This window comes from Saccostrea echinata, unplaced genomic scaffold, assembly GCF_033153115.1.
Source record: "Saccostrea echinata isolate AGI-Se365-2 ecotype Australia unplaced genomic scaffold, CSIRO_AGI_Sech_v1 ptg000009l, whole genome shotgun sequence".
NCBI classification, from domain to species: domain Eukaryota; kingdom Metazoa; phylum Mollusca; class Bivalvia; order Ostreida; family Ostreidae; genus Saccostrea; species Saccostrea echinata.
The window spans coordinates 31,578,759-31,598,921 of NW_026889758.1; the positions used below are offsets into that span (position 1 = coordinate 31,578,759).

Genomic DNA, 20,163 nt, shown 5'->3' on the forward strand with positions numbered 1-20,163 from the left:
TTATCGCGTAATTACGCGAGAAGCATCTCTCGCGAAATAAAATTACTCGTTTTTATTTTCATTATGCTGAAATCCATGTAAAATCAGTTGATCAACCATCCATTCGCGAATTATTGTTCTCGCGATTTGACGTTTAAGGGCCATTTCGCGATATTAAGTACCCGCGTAAAATAAGGAATCTACAGTATACAGATATTGTTTTTGTCACTTGCCTAGTGCTACAAAAGTACACAAAGATAAATCTCAATACCTGTATATTTACTCAAGGTGATGCCTCTTGGCTTCACAAACAACTTAGCTGCTTGCCTCTTGGTAACACTTGGTATCAACACTTGCCTCTTGGCTATACAATAAACTTGGTAATACTTGCTACCAGCACTAGAAACTTCAAGCAGACACTAGCAATCTAAACTCTGATCTCCATGACTTTTCCTGACCATAACTCCATCATCAAATAGGACACCCCCGCAGGTGAGTTAAGGCTGGGCATAGGTATTTCTATGCAAATAAACTAATTAAAATGCTTAAAGACTATATCTATTATACAGAGAAAGTTAAAACATTTTCTAATACATAGTTGGTACCCACAACATGAGATAGCAAGTACACATTATGACGTCTGACATTGTTCTTTACTACACAAGATTATACTAGACATCAACAAAAATGCTTTGGCGCAAGGGCATGCTCTATTTTATTTAACAGAAACAAGGAATATTTAGAAGCAAAATATTCTAAAGATTGCTGATATTGCTGCACAAATATCAACAGCTGAGTTGTTTAATTACTATTTGTAAAGTTTTACGCTGAATCAGGGTAAAAATGTACAATCCAGTATAAGTTTCCTCCAATTCCGATCAAATGATAAAATGCCTAGGATTTGTGCAGCAGTTTTATTATGCCCCGCCATGAATATGGCTGGGGCATATAGTGTTTGTCCATCTTCCGTCCTTCCATCCTTCTGTCCTTCCGTCACACTTTGCGTTTAGCTCTCTTCAAAGCTCAGTTTCAAAGAAACTATCCAAGATATTTTTATCAAACTTCATTTGCTGATAGATATTGATGAGAGCTATGCAACTGCATCAACATTTTTTGACCTTGACCTTTCCTTTGACCTTGACCTCACTTTTCTTAAATTAATGTTTAGCTCAGTTTTAAAGATACCATTCAAGATAGAGTAATCAAACTTCATATGTTGATACATACTGATGTAAGCTATTCAACTGCATCAACATTTTTTGACCTTGACCTTTCCTTTCACCTTGACCTCACTTTTCTTAAATTAGTGATTAGCTCAGTTTTAAAGATACCATTCAAGATAGAGTAATCAAACTTCATATGTTGATACATACTGATGTAAGCTATTCAACTGCATCAACATTTTTTGACCTTGACCTTTCTTTTGACCTTGACCTCACTTTTCTTAAATTAGTGTTAAGCTCAGTTTTAAAGAAACCATTCATAATATTTTTATCAAACTTCATATGCTAATACTTACTGATGTAACCTTTTCAACTGCATCAAGAATTTTTGGACCTTTCATTCGACCTTGACCTCATTTTCTTAAATTAGTGTCAAACTTCATATGCTGATACATACTGATGTAAGCTATTCAACTGCATCAATATTTTTTCACTTTGACCTCACTTTTCTCACTTTGTGTTAAAATGTTGCATTACTAATATACCCTCGGCGGGGCATTCATGTCCTATGGACATATTTCTACTTAATCTATAGAACACTTTTCTTAACATTACACAATTTTTATGTAAAATTAAATAGGGCAATCCCTTGAAGCTGATTCATTTTTGTGTTTTATTACCACCAGTAGGTAAGAACAATGATGTCATAATATGACGTCATAATGTGTACTGGCTATAACATATCATGGGTACTAAGTATGTATAAGAAAATAAATCAAAACTTTCTCTGAATAATAATAATACATATTATGCGTTTTTGTTGGCTCATTTTATAGAAACGCCTATACCTAGCCTTAACTCACATGTGCCAGTGTACACATACTCAGTACAACTTCATGTAGCCCTTTGCTACATAAATAATCTTTATGTCAATCCTTTATATCGCCTGCTAAGCAAGAATTCGATTTTGAGCATGCTTTGCTCATTTGAACCAAACATTCATTTTTATTTTGTTTCTATATATATAAAATTCTTCTTGTATTCTCATTCAATCAAATAACCTGTTAATTAAATTAAACAGAAGAATTTCTTGATTAAACACAATTTAGCAAAGGGAAGTAACTCTCATTTGCTTCACTGATTACAATTTTGTACTCTGCCTCCTTGATACCCAGGAGCAGAGAAAAGGCACATTTACTTATATTTAAACATTTACATTTATATTATTGCATTTAGTCTGTTTGCTTAAAGGCAGAGATTTTAAGCACCGCCTTCAAAAATACCTGGTCTGTGTACCCCTGTTAATCAAGTGCATAAAGGTACATCATTGGATGCTAGAACTTGATTGACATTTACTTACTAGTCCCTGTGTATACGCTGTACACATTGTTTGACACTCATGGTAACCTTCAATTTAACTTTCGATCCTTTGATATTTACCACTCATGGTATAAACAATAGAGAAGCTATATTACTATGGAAATTTTAGCTTGATAACATATATATATACACATCTTTAGTATTTGAAATAATTATGATATTCTTTAGGATTATATATATCAAAATTTGGTTTAACTTTTTTTTCAAAGCTCAACAAATACTTTGAATAATAAGTTTTTTAATAGGTGGGGATGCTTTGACACACATACAATTACAAATTACTACAAGAGGCCCAAGGGCCTTAACGGTCACCTGAGTATGATACAACAATTTAAAGGATGCATAGAATATAAAATGAACTGAAAGGTGAAGCTTTGTTGCCCAAAAGCAAGAAAAATAGGGTGATCAGGTTCAACAAATAATTAGTCTAGTATTCATTAACAGTTTGTAAATTAGGTTCTAATCTGTTCCCTGTTTATCACTATCACCATACAGTATATTAACAAACTAATCAGTGCTTCTGTACTATTTTAATTCCTTGTTGAAATCTCTTAAATTGGCCTCTCTTGGTCTTTGATGAACATTTAATAAGACAAGTTATTTTTGTCTCATTTTTATTTATCTATTACTTACAAGTCTACCTGATCATTAAAACTATGAAAGTACTTTTTGTATTATACAATAAAAATTCTTGCATAATTCTCTTATTCTATTAATCTTTCAAGTACATTATTTACAGTGATTAATTATCAAAAGTAAATGGCAAAGGGGAATAACTCCTTTTAGTAGAATACAAATGAATAGAGTCCTGGCCAGGACCAAAACACTTGACCAAATGGTCCAGATGTTCAAAATTCTGGTAAAAATACGCTTCCTTATTAAAACTTTTACTCTTTTTGCCTCTGATATGCCCAGGTGCAGAGAAGATTTTTAAAGAAATAATGCATTTTTACTACAGATTCACTATATTATCAATAGAGCCCCCCCCCCCCCCCCCCCAGCGAGAAACACCAGAGCCTCTCACCCTGGGACCAGAAGTTTGCTCATCATAAGTTATCACTTTGTTTATCTGCTTAACACTAAGAGCAGACAGAATTATTTAATAGAATTAATGCATTTTCACTATATTATCAAGAGCCCCACCCTTACACCAGCACATCTGACCCAGGGGTCATGCAATTCACTACTCTGGAAGAAACACTCTTGCTCATCATAACTATACATTTAGCTTCTTTGCTTTTTAACCAGGAGCAGAAAAGAATATTTTCAAAGATATTTTGCTTTTTCACTATATAATCAATAGAGCCCCCCCCCCCCCTTTCACTAGAACCCTTGGCCCTGGAGCCATGAAATTCACAATTTTGGAAGAGGCATCCTTGCTTATCACAACTATGTATTTAATTTGTTTAAAAATACCCAGGAGTAGAGAAGAAGATTTTCAAAGAAATAATGCACTTTCACTATATGATCTATATAGCCCCGCCCTAGCACCAAAACCCCTGACCCTGGGGCTTTGAATTTCACAATTTTGGTAGAGTCACTCTTGATTATCATAACTATGTATTTAATTTGTTTAAATAATACCCAGGCTTTCAGAAGAAGATTTTCAAAGAAATAATGCACTTTCACTATATCATCTATATAGCCCCGCCCTAGCACCAGAACCCCTGACCCTGGGGCCATGAATTTCACAATTTTGGTAGAGTCACTCTTGCTTATCATAACTATGTATTTAATTTGTTTAAATAATACCCAGGAGTAGAGAAGAAGATTTTCAAAGAAATAATGCACTTTCACTATATGATCTATATAGCCCCGCCCTAGCACCAGAACCCCCGACCCTGGGGCCATGAATTTCACAATTTTGGTAGAGTCACTCTTGATTATCATAACTATGTATTTAATTTGTTTAAATAATACCCAGGAGTAGAGAAGAAGATTTTCAAAGAAATAATGCACTTTCACTATATGATCTATATAGCCCCACTCTAGCACCAGAACCCCCGACCCTGGGGCTATGAATTTCACAATTTTGGTAGAGTCACTCTTGATTATCATAACTTTGTATTCAATTTGTTTCAATAATACCCAGGAGTAGAGAAGAAGACTTTCAAAGAAATAATGCACTTTCACTATATGATCTATATAGCCCCGCCCTAGCACCAGAACCCCTGACCCTGGGGCCATGAATTTCACAATTTTGGTAGAGGGCTAAATGCTTATTACAATCATGCCAACAGTTTGACTGCTTGATGTCCAGGAGTAAAGAAGAAGATTTTTAAAGATAGCACTAATTTTGATGGTTTTAGCCCCACCCCTCAGGCCCCAGGGGGGCAGGGACCATGAAATTCACAATTTTTGTACCCCTTCACCCATTGATGCTATATGCCAAAATTGGTTGAAATTGGTTCAGTGGTTCAAGAGAAGAAACTGAAAATGTTCAAAAGTTTACGACCGACGCACGACGGACGACGGACGAAAACAGATAGCAATAGGTCACCTGAGTGACTCAGGTGACCTAAAAAATCATTGAGATTAAACTACATTTACAACTTTTTTTTTCTAATTATTTAGAATCATCTCAAAATCCCAACACAGGTAAAGTTTGACTTCTTGGGTACTCTACTGTGTATTAAATCACTTCCTGTGTATAGGGATTGGGAGACAAACGACCACAGGTAGACTGCTAGCCCTCAAGGCATTCACACCTGTACAAAATAAGCCCCTCTCTCACCTGGAATTTACCACCCGGTAAAAAATCTCTGCCTTTAATACTCAGGGGAAGAGGAGAAGATTTTCAAAGTATTAAATGCAAAGTATTAAATCTGCTGTTTACTCTATAGAGCCCTGTCCAAATACCAGAACCCCTGACTCAGGGGCCATGAAACATTAATTTATTTTCAGTATGTATTAAATAACCAACCCACCCCTCCACGGAACCCCTGAACAAGGGGCCATGAAATTCACAATTTTGGAAGAGGCACTCTTCCTCATTATAATTATGCATTTAGTTTGTTTCCTTAAATATACCCAGGAGCAAAGGAGAAGATTTTCAAAGAATTAATGCATTTTCACTATATAACCATTAGAGCCCCACCCTAACTCCAGAACCCCTGATCCTTGGGGCATGAAATTCACAATTTTGGAAGAGGCATCCGTCTCCATCATAACTATGCATTTAGTTTGTTTCATTAATACCCAGGAGCAGAGGAGAAGACTTTTATAGAATTAATGCATTTTCACTAGTATATCCATTGGAGCCCCTCCACAACTCCAGAACCCCTGACCCTGAGGCCATTAAATTCACAATTTTGGAAGAGGCATCCTTCCCCATCATAACTATGTACTTAGTTCATCAGCTTAATACCCAGGAGCAGATTTTCAAAGAGTTTATGCATTTTCACTATAAAACCACTAGAGCCCCACCCTAACTCCAGAACCCCTGACCCAGGGGAAAGGAAACTCACAATTTTGGAAGAGGCATCCTTCCCCATCACAACTATGCATTTAGTGTGTTTCATTAATACCCAGGAGTAGAGGAGGAGATTTTCAAAGAATTAATGCATTTTCACTATATAATCATTGGAGCCCCACCCTAACACCAGAACCCCTGACCCAGGGGCCATGAAATTCACAATTTTGGAAGAGGCACCCTTCCTCATCATAACTATGAATTTAATTTGTTTCCTTAATACCCAGAAGCAGAGGAGAAGATTTTTTTAAAGAAATAATACATTTTCACTAGTCTATATGTTCAACAGAGCCCCACCTTAGCACTAGAACCCCTGACCCAGGGGCCATGAATTTCACAATTTGGGTAGAGGATTCAATGCTTATTACAACCATGCAGGGCTCTAATTGGCAACTAATTTAGTTGCCATGGCACCTAAAAATTATGATTGGCGCCTAAAATTTTTCTATAAGTCGCCAAATTGGTGACCATTTTAAATTTAATTGATGTTCGTCAAATTACTGAACTATAAACATTTCAAATATTTTCTTTATAAAGAGAAGGTAAGAAGTTTAAAAGTTAGCAATGGACATGTCTCTTTATATTGACTAATATCAGTTTTTGAATTGGTGCCTAAGAAAAATTTACCTGGTGACTAAAAATTTGCATTGGTGCCTAAATTTTTTTTATTAGGAGCCAGTTGGCGCCTAAATTTTAGAAGGCAATGTAGAGGCCTGCCATGCCAGCAGTTTGACTGCTTGTTGTCCAGGTATAAAGAAGATTTTTAAAGATTGCATTAATTTTTATGGTTTTAGCCCCACCCCTCAGGCCCCATGGGGGCAGGAGCCATGAATTTCACAATATTTGTTCCCCTTCACCCATAGATGCTCTATGCCAAAATTGGTTGAAAATGGTTCCGTGGTTCCAGAGCAGAAGCTGAAAATGTTCAAATGTTAACACACAACGGACGACGCACGATGGACGAAAAGAGTTAGCAATAGGTCACCTGAGTAAACACTGGTGACCTAATAAATCTATTCATCACAGCATCTATATAACCACTTATTTCCTCCCTTGATCAGAGGTACATTCAAGATCATAGCAGCTACATTGGCTGTAACATAGACGTGTTAAAGAGATCTAGTTTAGCCACCAAATGGGGAAAAGCTAGGATAAATACATTGTATTAGATGCATTGAAGGTACCAAATCTAAAATGGCAACTACCAGTATTGTTGCTGCTTTTTTGCATAAATAGGTTTTATTGATATGAAGATATTTTATCCAAAAATCTGATCCCTTTGACAGCTATATGTACATGAAATTGAGTGATCTGTTTAAGAGAGGAAAATATCTAGCGCTAAGCAGTTATGTTAGCTGCTAGGATCTTGAATTCAGCCCAGATTTACCAGATGCTGTGAAACTCGTTTTAGTAGAAACACAGATAAAGAGAATAAATGGAGATAAGTTAAACTCATTCGTACAAACATGGAATAGCAAATTTACAGATAAAGTGAAGTTTAGGGGGAATACCTTTTTAAATTCTGAACAATCCTTGCAAAATTTGAGTCATAATGAACTCTGTATAACAAATTTATGGATGTAGTGAATTCATTTTGCATCTCATGGAGGTTAAAATTAAAGAAATTTACATCTTTACTATATAATGAATTTCTTATGAACTCAAAATTTTAAATATTAAACTGGCATTATTTTTTGAAAGTCTTTATATTTGAAATTTAATTCATCAGAAAACCTTAGTTCTCAATGTAGTCTCATATTTAATATTTCCTTGTGTATGTTTTAGTCATACTTGAATTGAAACATATGTAGGGAATTGCTATATATAATTTAACAAAAAAATTAATTTTACGGATGTAAGAAATTACGGAAAGTGAAGTAAATTCACTAGTCCTCAGGACTTTACTATAATTGAGTGTTTTTTTGTGGTTCCCAGCAATCTTGTAAAATTTTATGGTTATTGTGAACTCTGAAATGAATTTATGGATACATGTATATCAAATTGATTTTTAAGTCCATTAGAGGTAAAAAATAATTAAATTTACATCTTTTATAATATTATACTAATCAAAACTTCTAATTTGCCATTTGAATGATACTTGTTCATGCATCAGTGTAGTCTTGCATTATGCAATTTTCCTAATGGTCATCACTTGAGATTTTACTGGAAATAAAGTTTAAACAAGAGGCCCATGGGCCACATCGCTCACCTGAGCACATTGGCTAGACACAAATCAGTTCAGTATTGAAAAGATTACCCGGGGGGGGGGGGGGGGGGGGGGGAATTTTAAACTACCTATTGATGCTTCCATGTCAATACATGTATAACAAATGGCTTTGTTGTACTTGAGAAGATTTTAAAAATTTTTTCCCATATATTCCTTTGTAAAAATTTGATCCCCCATTGTGCCTCCTCCCTATCCCAGAGGTCATCATTTGAACAAACTTGAATCTACACTACCCGAGGATTCTTCCACATCAATATGACTAAACATAACTTTTCTGTTATTTTTTCTATCTTTTCTTATATAAAACTTTCGATCCCCATTGGGCCCCACCCTACCCTGGGGGTTATCATTCGAACAAAAATTGAATTTACACTACCTGAGGATTCTTCCATATCAAAATGACTAAACATGATTTTCATTTCATGAGAAGAAGATATTTTCCAATATGTTCCTATGTAAAATTTTTGATCCCCCATTGTGGCCCATCCCTATCCCCCGGGGTCATCATTTTAACAAACTTGAATCTACACTACCTGAGGATGCTTCCATATCAAAATGACTAATCATGGCTTTGCAGTTCTTCATCAGAAGATACCTTCCTGTATATATTTCTATTTCAAACATTGATTCTCCATTGTGGCCCCGCCCTACCCCAGGGGGTCATGATTTAAACAAACTCAAATCTACACTACCTGAGGATATTTCCAGATAAATATGAGCAAGCAGGGCTTTTCTGTTCCTGAGTAGAAGATTTTTAAAGATTTTTCCTATATATTTCTATGTACAAATTTGATCCTCCATTGTGGCCCCGCCCTACCCCCGGGGGTCATGATTTGAACAAACTTGACTCTACACTACATGAGGATGCTTCCATATAAATATGACTCATCATGGCTTTGCTGTTCTTGATAAGAAGATTTTTAAAGGTAAATTTTCCTATTCTATGTAAAACTTTGATTGCCCATTGTGGCCCCGCCCTATCCCCGGGGGTCATGATTTGGACAAACTTGAATCTACACTACCTGAAGATGCTTCCATATAAATATGACCAATTAGGGCCTTGCTGTTCTTGAGAAGAAGATTTTTAAAGGTTTTTCCTATATATTTCTATGTAAAACTTTGATCCTCCATTGTGGCCCCGCCCTACCCCCGGGGGTCATGATTTGGACAAATTTGAATCTACACTACCTGAGGATGCTTCCATATAAATATGACCAATTAGGGCCTTGCTGTTCTTGAGAAGAAGATTTTTAAAGGTTTTCCTATATATTTCTATGTAAAACTTTGATTGCCCATTGTGGCCCCGCCCTATCCCCGGGGGTCATGATTTGGACAAACTTGAATCTACACTACCTGAAGATGCTTCCATATAAATATGACCAATTAGGGCCTTGCTGTTCTTGAGAAGAAGATTTTTAAAGGTTTTTCCTATATATTTCTATGTAAAACTTTGATCCTCCATTGTGGCCCCGCCCTACCCCCGGGGGTCATGATTTGAACAAACTTGAATCTACACTACCTGAGGATGCTTCCATATAAATATGACTCATCATGGCTTTGCTTGTCTTGAGAAGAAGATTTATAAAAAAAATTCCTATATATTTCTATGTAAAACTTTGATCCTCCATTGTGGCCCCGCCCTACCCCCGGGGGTCATGATTTGAACAAACTTGAATCTACACTACCTGAGGATGCTTCCATATAAATATGACTCATCATGGCTTTGCTGTTCTTGAGAAGAAGATTTTTAAAGATTTTTCCTATATATTTCTATGTAAAACTTTGATCCTCCATTGTGGCCCCGCCCTACCCCCAGGGGTCATGATTTGAACAAATTTGAATCTACACTACCTGAGAATGCTTCCACATGAGTTTCATCTTCCCTGGCTTTGTGGTTCTTGAGAAGAAGATTTTTCAAAGATGCTATTAATTTTTCACTTATTCTTTATTATCTCCCCTTGAAAGAGGGCGTGGCCCTTCATTTGAACAAACTTGAATCCCCTTCACCCAAGGATACTTTGTGGCAAGTTTGGTTGAAATTGGCCCAGTGGTTCTTGAGAAGAAGTTGAAAATGTGAAAAGTTTACAGACGGACGGACAGACGGACAGACAGACGGACTACAGACAAAATGTGATCAGAAAAGCTCACTTGAGCCTTCGGCTCAGGTGAGCTAAAAACAACACTTATGTAATTTTTAGTTTTCCATCATTCATTTTATTATTGATACTGAATGAAAAACTCATGAGATTAATGGTAGGACCTAATAGCACACGTGACCACCGTTGTCCCTTGGGTCCAGTATTCAGGTCCTAGGTTGAGACTTATCTCTTTGCATGAATATAATTAACAAGGCTTGTTCTCATTTTGCTTTAACTGTAAAATGACGATCGAAAAGCTTATAGTGTGACAAACATGAAGGTGAAAAATTAAATTTCAATTATATAAAAATTTTCCTTGATATTTCAGCTAACAATAAAATATAATTTATGTAAAATCTCTACAATTTGCAAAAATCCCTCAAAGATGGAAATTATGGAAATATTACAAATGCACTAAAGCGGGCAAAAAGAGTCATTTTCTCATACTATAACACTACTTTCCGATATGAGTGGGTCTTCGCTCCACTTTTTTGAAAGTTAATCCTCAAAGTTTGCATAAAAATAAACATTTTTTGGTTACCAAAAATATGGAGCACAGACCCACTATACTTTAAAAATATACTTTTATGACATAACATTAAGATCTTTTTGAGAAATACTTGAAGTCCATTAAGTCAAGGGTCATATCACAAACATGATTTAAATGCCACTCTTCATCAGGACTTGAGTAGTCTAGTGGTTAGCGTGCTAGTCTTGAAAGAAAATGATACTCAGGATTTTTATTGCTAGGGCTCGAACCCCACAATTACTACATTATTTTTTAAATAAAAGAATAAATTTTGCCGAGAAAATTTTCCTCAGAAAAGTTTTGTTTATCATAATTTCATAGATTTCAATCATGAGAACTTATACTCTAAATACTAAATTCACAAACTGAACATGATTTTTATATATCTGAAGCTTTCTGCAAGCTATGTTCACCCATCTCCTTTACAATTATTGTTGTTACATAGGGACTACCAAACTTTCCCACTTTGCCTTAGTACTTTTCAACCTTTTCCTACCTGTATAAAACAGTTAAGGAAAAATGGAACACACCATTAACACTAAGTCCTATCTAATGTCTATGAGTAGCGAAGAGGATTTTCAAACATGGATTTTCATTACATGACCAACATCACACACTAAGGCCTGAATTATGGACCCAGGGGTGATGCATTTCACAGTTTAACTTCACAAAAAAATTTATATCTACCCTTAAAAGGAATGGCCCTTCATTTGTTAATCTCCTGTTCTCTTAGAAAGAAGATTGTCCTCTTTTCTCAGATCAGAAATAAAAACCAGAAGTCTCTGACGAGACTGTAGCTCTACTGGTTTGTACTTATAATGAAGGAAGATAAAAGTAGCACTTGGACTTGAAACTTTGCAACAGCAATAAATAGAATAATGATCCATGGTTTAGTCTCTTTTTGTGGCAAGATTTATTGCAATCAGACTAAAACTGTAGGAAGAATAGCCATTTTACAGAATTTTACAGAAATTTCGATTTTAGTAACCATGACATCATCATTCAACAAAATCAAAAAAACAATAAAGACAATTATGTATCTTAGTGTAGTCTACTTGTGTGCTAAGTTATACTGAAATCAGACCAAAACTTTAGGAAGAGTAGCATTTTGAAAGTATTTCACAGAAATTTCTATTTTTAGTAACCATGGCAATACCGTTCATCGAAATCAAAAACCAATAAATAGAATTATGTATCTTAGTGTAGTCTACTTGTGTGCCAAGTTATATTGAATCAGATCAAAACTGTAGGAGGAGTAGCATTTTGAAAGTATCTCAAGGAAATTTATATTTTTAGTAACCATGGCAACTCCATTCATTGAAATAAAAAAAAAAAAAACGATGTACAGAATTATGTATCTTAGTGTAGTCTACTTGTGTGCTAAGTTATACTGAAATCAGACCAAAACTGTAGGAAGAGTAGCATTTTGAAAGTATTACAGAGAAATTTCTATTTTTAGTAACCATGGCAACACTGTTCATCAAATTAAAAACCGATAAACAGAATTATGTATCTTAGTGTAGTATACTTATATGCCAATTTTTACTGAAATCAGATCAAAACTGTAGGAAGAGCAGCGTTTTGAAAGTTTTTCAAGGAAAATTTTATTTTTAGTAACCATGGCAACACCGTTTATCGAAATCAAAAATCGATACACAGAATTATGTGTATCTTAGTGTAGTCTACTTGTGTGCCAAGTTATATTGAAATCAGACCAAAACTGTAGGAGGAGTAGCGTTTTGAAAAATTGTTTACAGACGGATGGACAGACAGACAGCTAGACGGACGGACGACGGACACCTTACTATCGCATTAGCTCTTCTGGTCTCTGACCAGTAGAGCTAATAAACAAAAGCAGGAAAAATTGTAAAAGTTTAATGAAAGAATATTAGGAATGTTTATAAAACCATATTCTTTCCAAATTTAATAAATATTGCAATACATGTATATGTATATAAAATATTTATGTTCATGGCTAGACACAACAAAATAGATCATAATGACTTGGCCACTACTGAAAACTGAATCAATGAGGAATATTCTTCCAATGACTTTTTAAAATGTTAGTTTGGTCTTGTAAAAACTGATGAACTTTCTGACCAAATCCATTTGGTCCTCCTTGCTTAATTTTGTTCAGCCTAGACCATCCAGTTGCTTTTGTATTGTTTCAAGCTAAAAAAAAAAAAAACAAAACACATCAAATACAAGATTTTTTTTACCAAATGCTATGCTCCCTGATACCAGTAGACTAGAAAAAAATGAAACTAAAGCAAAAAAAAAATCAATTTTCCTTAGCAAATTGATGAAATTGAAATAAAACTTACTAAAAACTCATCAAATAATTCTTTTGTTTCTCTGATTTTGAAGACATCGATGAGTTAATATCAACATTTTGGACAACCCTTGAACATGCTTGAATACAAAATGAATGATCCAGAATGCTGAGGAGACTTGTATTAGCATTAGTCAATCAGTCAACTTAAAAACTGCCACTAGTCTTCCTCATCATCTACAAACCTTTTTTTAGGAAAGGAGAAATGCATGGAGAAAACATATGGCTGGACCAGGAATTGAACCTGGGACCCCAGCATAACTAGTTAGGTGCTCTATCTACTGAGCTATCCAGGTCGACATCCACGGTCCGTAAAGCCCGAACTTCTACATTCCTCCCTCCATAAACGGTCTTTGACCTCGAAGACACAAGTTCTAAGGCCCTGCCAGGAATGACTAATTTACACATACACTGTAACCTGAACAAGGCCCCCCACACTGGCCACCAAATGTAGTACGAAAGGAGAAATGCATGATGAAAACATACGACTGGACCGGGAATCGAACCCGGGACCCCTGTATTACTAGTCAGGTGCTCTAACCACTGAACTATCCAAGCCGATTTTCCATGGTCCATAAAGCCCGAACTTCTATATTCCTCCCTCCTTAAACAGTCTTCGACCTTGAAGACACAAGTTCTAAGGCCCTGCCAGGAATTACTAATTTACATATACACTGTAACCTGTACAAGCCCCCCCCCCCCCCCCCCCTCTGGCCACCAAATGTAGTAGGAAAGGAGAAATGCATGAAGAAAACATATGGCTGGACCGGGAATTGAACCCCGGACCCCTGCATTACTAGTCAGGTGCTCTAACCACTGAGCTATCCAGGCCAACATCCACGGTCCGTAAAGCCTGAACTTCTACATTTTAAATACAATATACATGTACTTTTATATCATACCTGGCTGTAGAATGAGTATAATTCATCATGTGTCATCTCAAAGTGAATTTTCTCTTTGTTCTAAAGAAATGAAACAGAATCTTATCAATGTTAAATGAGCATATTTTTATGAGTAACCAACTTGTTGTTCATATGAATGATAATAAGTAATTCCTACAATTAGGGCTGTAACTACTACCTAAATTTAATATTTTAATGGAAATTAAAAGCATCTTCAAAAAATCTTAATTTAGAGAACACAGTATTTTTTTTTTAGTTATTTCTTGTGCAGTCTGAAGGACTTGATGCATGTACAGCTAAATATTCCTTCAGGCTCTTTTGAGTAGGATTTCACTATGTTATTTTTCATGTAGAATTAATCAACTTGTAGTGACCAAATCATCAATCAAATTTTCAACCCTATACATGTAATTCAAACCTCAGAGTTTTCATCGCTGATCCCCAATTCAAACATGGCATTAGGGAGCTTCATCTTGGCCTTGCTGGACTGGGCCATCTGAAGGTTCAGTCTCCAGTTGATCTCCTCCAGTCGTTTAGGTGTTATACTCCTCTGACGAAGCTTTGATACTACATCTGCAGCAGTGTTTTTCCAGGCATCAACAATAACTTTTACCTACAAAAAAATGTGTATCCTACATGTTTGCTCTGACATTAGTCATCTTATAATTACTCTTTAAATCATCATGATGTAAATAGGAAAATTAAAAAAAAAATTGATGTGCCATAATGCCACGAATGCCCCCACAGGCAGCCAAAATTTCAAATGCCATATTTAGTTTTAAATTTGTATTCAAACTTGATCTGTATTTTCTGGTAAAATACCTGCATATGTAATTTCAACCTCTTACATACATCCCTACAAAAGTAAGAGAGCAGAAACTGAAAATTTCTTATTTTTTCTAAGTTCAAGAGGGATAATTCTGCCAAAAATCATCAGACAATGACCAAATTCAAAATTGACCTGTATTTTCTAGTAAAATACCTGCATATGCAATTTCAACCTTATACACACATCCCTACAAAAGTTAGAGAGCGGAAACTGAAAATTTCTAGTTCAAGAAGGATAAATCTATCAAAAATCATCGGACCATGGCCAAATTTGAATTTGCCCTTTATTTTCTGGTAAAATACCTGCACATGCAATTTCAACCTTATACATACATCCCTATAAAAGTTAAAGAGCGGAAACTGAAAATTTCTTATCTTTTTCCAAGTTCAAGAGGGATAACTCTGTCAAAAATCATCGGACCATGACCAAATTCGAACTTGACCTGCATATTTCTATGATGTATCCATATGTCAAATTTGAGTTGAATATGTTTAGCTGTTGCCTAGATAACGAATGGAAAGTGAATGATGATGGAATGATGGAACAGGGTAACACTATATGCCCCGTCCATTTTATGGCGGGGCCATAAAAATAAACAATTTATACAGATGGAAAGGGGCTGGGACCATGAAATTTACATTTTTGTTCTCCCTTTATCTATCTACGCTGCATACAAAACCTGGTTGAAATTGATTCCACCAATACAGAGCAGCTGAAAATATTTAGAAGTACGGATATGAACAGTGAATGGGTCACTTGAGTGACTGGGGTCACCTCAAAGGAGTAAAGATGCTAGAATAACAGATGTACATTCATGGTATCTTATATCATAAAGAAAATATATACCTTAGTACTATTTAAACATCACATCTGTATTAAACAGTCCTATCTCAAGGAGAGGATTAGAACATTAACATTACTTATAATAGAGGCGAAGACAACTGTGATCACCCACCAATGGGATGCAAGGGATTTAATCAACTAAGTTATCTATTTTATAACATGCAAGCTAAAAAATGTTACACACTTTTTCCTCCTCTAGCTCTAACTGTTGAAGCTGCTGACCTAAAATCCCTGGTTTAGCTGTGTGGTAAGCTGCCTGGAAGTGACAACAAATGACATTTGCATTATTATCAAGACTAAATAGAATTTATCCTACAGGTTTGTTGTCATTCAGTATTTTTTAACAAAGTATACTGTAGAACACTTAAGACACCTTATTTTTGCGAGATTATTATTTGGTACATGTATATATAAGCGAGACAAAATTTTCATAGTCATTGCTCTAAATAATCTTTAACAATACTATCGGTAATATACATGATAATGAAATTTTCATGAGCAGACAATCTTGCGCAATTATGCAATATAAAGATCTCATGAAATTGATTATGAATAAAAATTGATTAACAGTACCTGATGTAGGATGAACTCCAGAGTATGAATGACTAGTTCCAGGTCAGTATCAGACAAGGACAGTGATGACTGGAGTTTCTCTTCCTCCTCTTCTGAGAATGTTCTTTCATCCTGGAATTATATCATGCTAGTTTCACAAAGCAGTTTTAAGTTTTTGACCTTTTCTTTAAAGCCGATCTACATGATCTAAACAATTTCAAACTAGCTGTTAGCATACTTGTAACTTCATATTTTTTGGTCTATTATACTACATGTACCTGTAAACATCTAAAGCTGATCATCATCATTTGGTTGTAAAGGATCATGAGCATTAAATAATAAGTTGAAACAAACCACAGAGATTTTTATGTATAATCATTCTGGTTTAAAGATTACTGCATCAAATAATCATCTTCGCTAGCCAAGGGTTTCTGATATGCTACTCTCCTCATAAGCCCTTGGCATACGGTGTTAAAAAAAGTTGGGATTTTTTTCTCAAGTTGTGTTTGGAGTTGATCGACATCGTTCGACCAATCAGCAATTGTTTTTTGTAAATGACGATATTTGCGTTCGGGGATATATCTTGACTCTTTAATATCGGGAATGAAAAACACAAGTAAACAACGATCCGTAAGATAACATGCCATTCTATGAATAGCTATATGGTGTCATCCAATATCTTAAGCTACGTGCAAAGTATGTGATTAAGAATCTATACTGAAGATGTAGATTTGCATTTGAACATGTTTAAAGAACAAATAAACATAACTCAATACCTTCTTGTTAATTATTCTTTAAAAACATTATTTTTTTAAATACGCTTTTTATTTCTGTCGATGACGCAATCTGTGCGTACCTGGTAAGAATCGTGATCACGTGACGAAAACAATCCCGTCTTTTGTCAGCACCGTATGCCAAGGGTTTATGAGGAGAGTAGCGTATCAGAAACCCTTGGCTAGCGAAGATGTCAAATAATATACATTTCAGGAACTGTTGTTTTAAAGTATGAAAATATTGTGTTTATTCACTTCAATGAAGCCCTGCTCTCAAAGACGCTAAAGGTGGCATTTAATACAAGTTAATGTCATATTATGAATTCTCTTTCAATTTTTTAATTCGTCCTAAAGCTCTTGGGTTTTTTTTTGCCTCATCCTTTTTGTATATATGAAGTTTGGGCTGTAAGTAAATCTGTAAAGAACTTGGATGGCACTTAAAGGACTTTCAAAGCCCATCAGTCTTTCTTACTAAGTAAATATATGTTTATTTTACATGCACACAAAGACACATTATTAATATTTCATTGAAATTATTATTATTCCATCATCTACACATGTACCTTGTATTAGCCTTTGCATAAGCATGATAAGTGATACTCACCTTTAAATGAAGCTTAGAAAGAATCCTTGTTAACAGTAAGGGAAACTTTGATATATCCAGTTCATTTATATGGACAACAGCTCTTTTTATCCTAAAAGAGATTTTCTCATTAATTGGCAAAATCTTCCAGCTGACATAACATTTAATGAATATTATGCACTTGTGTGTGTACCTTTGAGTCTCAATGCTGGTTTAATTTAATATATTTTCAAGACTGAAATAACATTAAAATATATAAATTAGTCTATGCTCATTGCAGTTCAATTTTCTGTGGAAATCTATACTAGGATCCATAGGATATTCCCTTGATTTTTGCATGTAGGTGTTGACATCAATAGCAGTCAAAGCTCTTGGTGGGGCAGATTAAGAGATGTTTTGCACAGGAAAAATGATTAATAGTTGCAGTGATGTTAATTACGGTACACGTACTTGCATGTTATATGACCATATGATACAGGCTTCGAAATTTAACTGGTTGTCCGAAGATCAAGGCCAGTAAAATCTGGCTCGTGCTTCTTGAAATATCAAAACTACAAGTCTGTTGGGCTTGTAAAATTCATCAGCTCATTTTAGATGAAATGATCCCCTATTTAGTCATTACTTTTTTACTTATAACACTGATAAAAGACAATCCATAAACCACTACGTTATCAACAGTACTGTTATGTGGAAAACATTTTATTGAATCTCATATTGCAAATAAGAATGTAAAATGTTGGCCTAATTCCAGTGTGTAAAGGATTTATAATAAAATATAAATTTTAAATCAGAACAAATTTGTGCTTTTCTTAGGACCAGTAACATTGTGTTTGGTCTAATGAACATTCTACAGTTCTCCTACCAGCTCAACTGGCCAGTGCTCTAAAAAGTTTTTACAAAGACTAATAATGTGTATAATTTGCTCTATATTCCTTTCCAAACTTCAATGAATATTTTAAAACACTTTCAGTCAAGAAAAACCATGTTTTAAAAAAGACATTATACCACACCTATATACATAAGTTTATGTATATAGGTGTGGTACGTCTTTTTTAAACATGTTTTTTCTTGACTGAAAGTGTTAGAATCTCTATTTTAACAACTTTTAAGTGTATTTAAAGAAGATTCAAAATTTATTAAATTTTTAAATTTATTTTACATTTAACAATCCAGAAGAAAAGCCCCTATGAGTGCAATTGCAATCAAAGTTCTAAAAGTTTTGGGGCTATATAGAACAGTTAAATTGTGACCAAACAGTTAACAAAGACCAGTTCTGGTTAAAATGATAATTGATTGACAATAATTCAGCACAATGTGAAGTAATCATTATTATCCATGCCTCAATACACACAAGGTCACTGAAGGTGGTGTACAGTTACTCAAACAGTGGAAATACATTTTTAAAAATTTGCTTAAAAGTGTTCAAAAGCAGTAATGTTAGATCCATCTTTGATTTGGATTGCCTTTTTAAAAACTCCCTAGTATATTAGTAGTCATATATTTGCATTTTTTGGTATATTTTAAATAATGAGCAAAACTGTGGAAACTTGCATTGAAATAGCTAAAGCTAAATAAAGCTACTTCAAGTAGCTAGATAAAGTAATTTCAAGCTACATAGCTAAATGTACTAATTACTGTATTGGACCTGTTTATATGATGGGTAAAACCACTGAACCAGGCCAGGCAGAAAGTGTCTGAGCATTAAGTATTAAGATGAAATAAAGACATGTGTTAATGGCAGACAAACTTATTCGGTCTGAAGAAAAAGGGCTTGGCCTAGTTTCATGTCTTCATTCCAACCCCACCCCCTTTTTCGACACCAGATCATACAGACCCTTATACGTGCAAAGCAAAAACTATCATTTCCTGTTCATATTCACTGTTAAAAAACTACTTTACATTTGATTTAAGAAATGCTTGCTAATTTTAATTACGTTTAGATTTTCCTTAAAATATTTTTTTCCCGTCAAATAGTCTTCCCGAGTTCAGACTAGCTGAAGTCATAGTTCATTCAGTGTACAACTTGTTACAAATAATTCGGAAATCTATTACAAACATCTTTTAACTTATTTCCTTCTTTTATGAGTAATACTTACGCTGGTGTTGCAGCTAAGTTCAAAGACATTTTTTTAGAGTTCAATTATTAGACTTATCAAAATCATCATCATGACGTTCAGTCGCATGTCACAATCGGGGAACCCCCACAATCGGAAGGCCTCGGGAACCAGGTTATCTGCCGAATCACCCCGGCCGGTGTCTGGGAGGTGCCATTATTGAAAGTTGGGTACGTATCATAGTAAGATGGTCAAAATATTTAAACTTTTTTTGCCTTTTGTATAAATGTAGGTTATTGAAAAGATACCGAGGTGAGATTTTAATTAGTACCTTTCCTAGGGCCTGCAGAAAACACAAATATTTACGTTACGTGAATCATGAATGAATGAATGAATGAACGACGCAA

The 20,163-nt window shown here is 34.9% G+C and overlaps 1 protein-coding gene across 2 annotated transcripts in view; it reads right to left on the minus strand.

The window, feature by feature from the left end:
• LOC133182217 (COMM domain-containing protein 10-like) overlaps positions 1-19,842 on the minus strand; it is a 249,974-nt gene extending 230,132 nt beyond the window's left edge. Inside the window, exons 1-7 of one of the 2 annotated variants that reach the window (XM_061316974.1) lie at positions 19,799-19,842; positions 17,724-17,814; positions 16,368-16,478; positions 15,979-16,050; positions 14,541-14,735; positions 14,123-14,182; positions 13,021-13,060 (exon numbers count right to left, since the gene is read on the minus strand). In XM_061316974.1, coding sequence (XP_061172958.1) covers positions 13,022-13,060; positions 14,123-14,182; positions 14,541-14,735; positions 15,979-16,050; positions 16,368-16,478; positions 17,724-17,814; positions 19,799-19,827 — 597 coding nt within the window. In that variant the 5' untranslated portion in view covers positions 19,828-19,842 and the 3' untranslated portion in view covers position 13,021. Of the gene's footprint in view, positions 1-12,750; positions 13,061-14,122; positions 14,183-14,540; positions 14,736-15,978; positions 16,051-16,367; positions 16,479-17,723; positions 17,815-19,798 lie in introns of those variants that run through there. The other variant, XM_061316973.1, reaches the window with a different exon arrangement.
• Between the last annotated feature and the right edge of the window lie 321 nt (positions 19,843-20,163).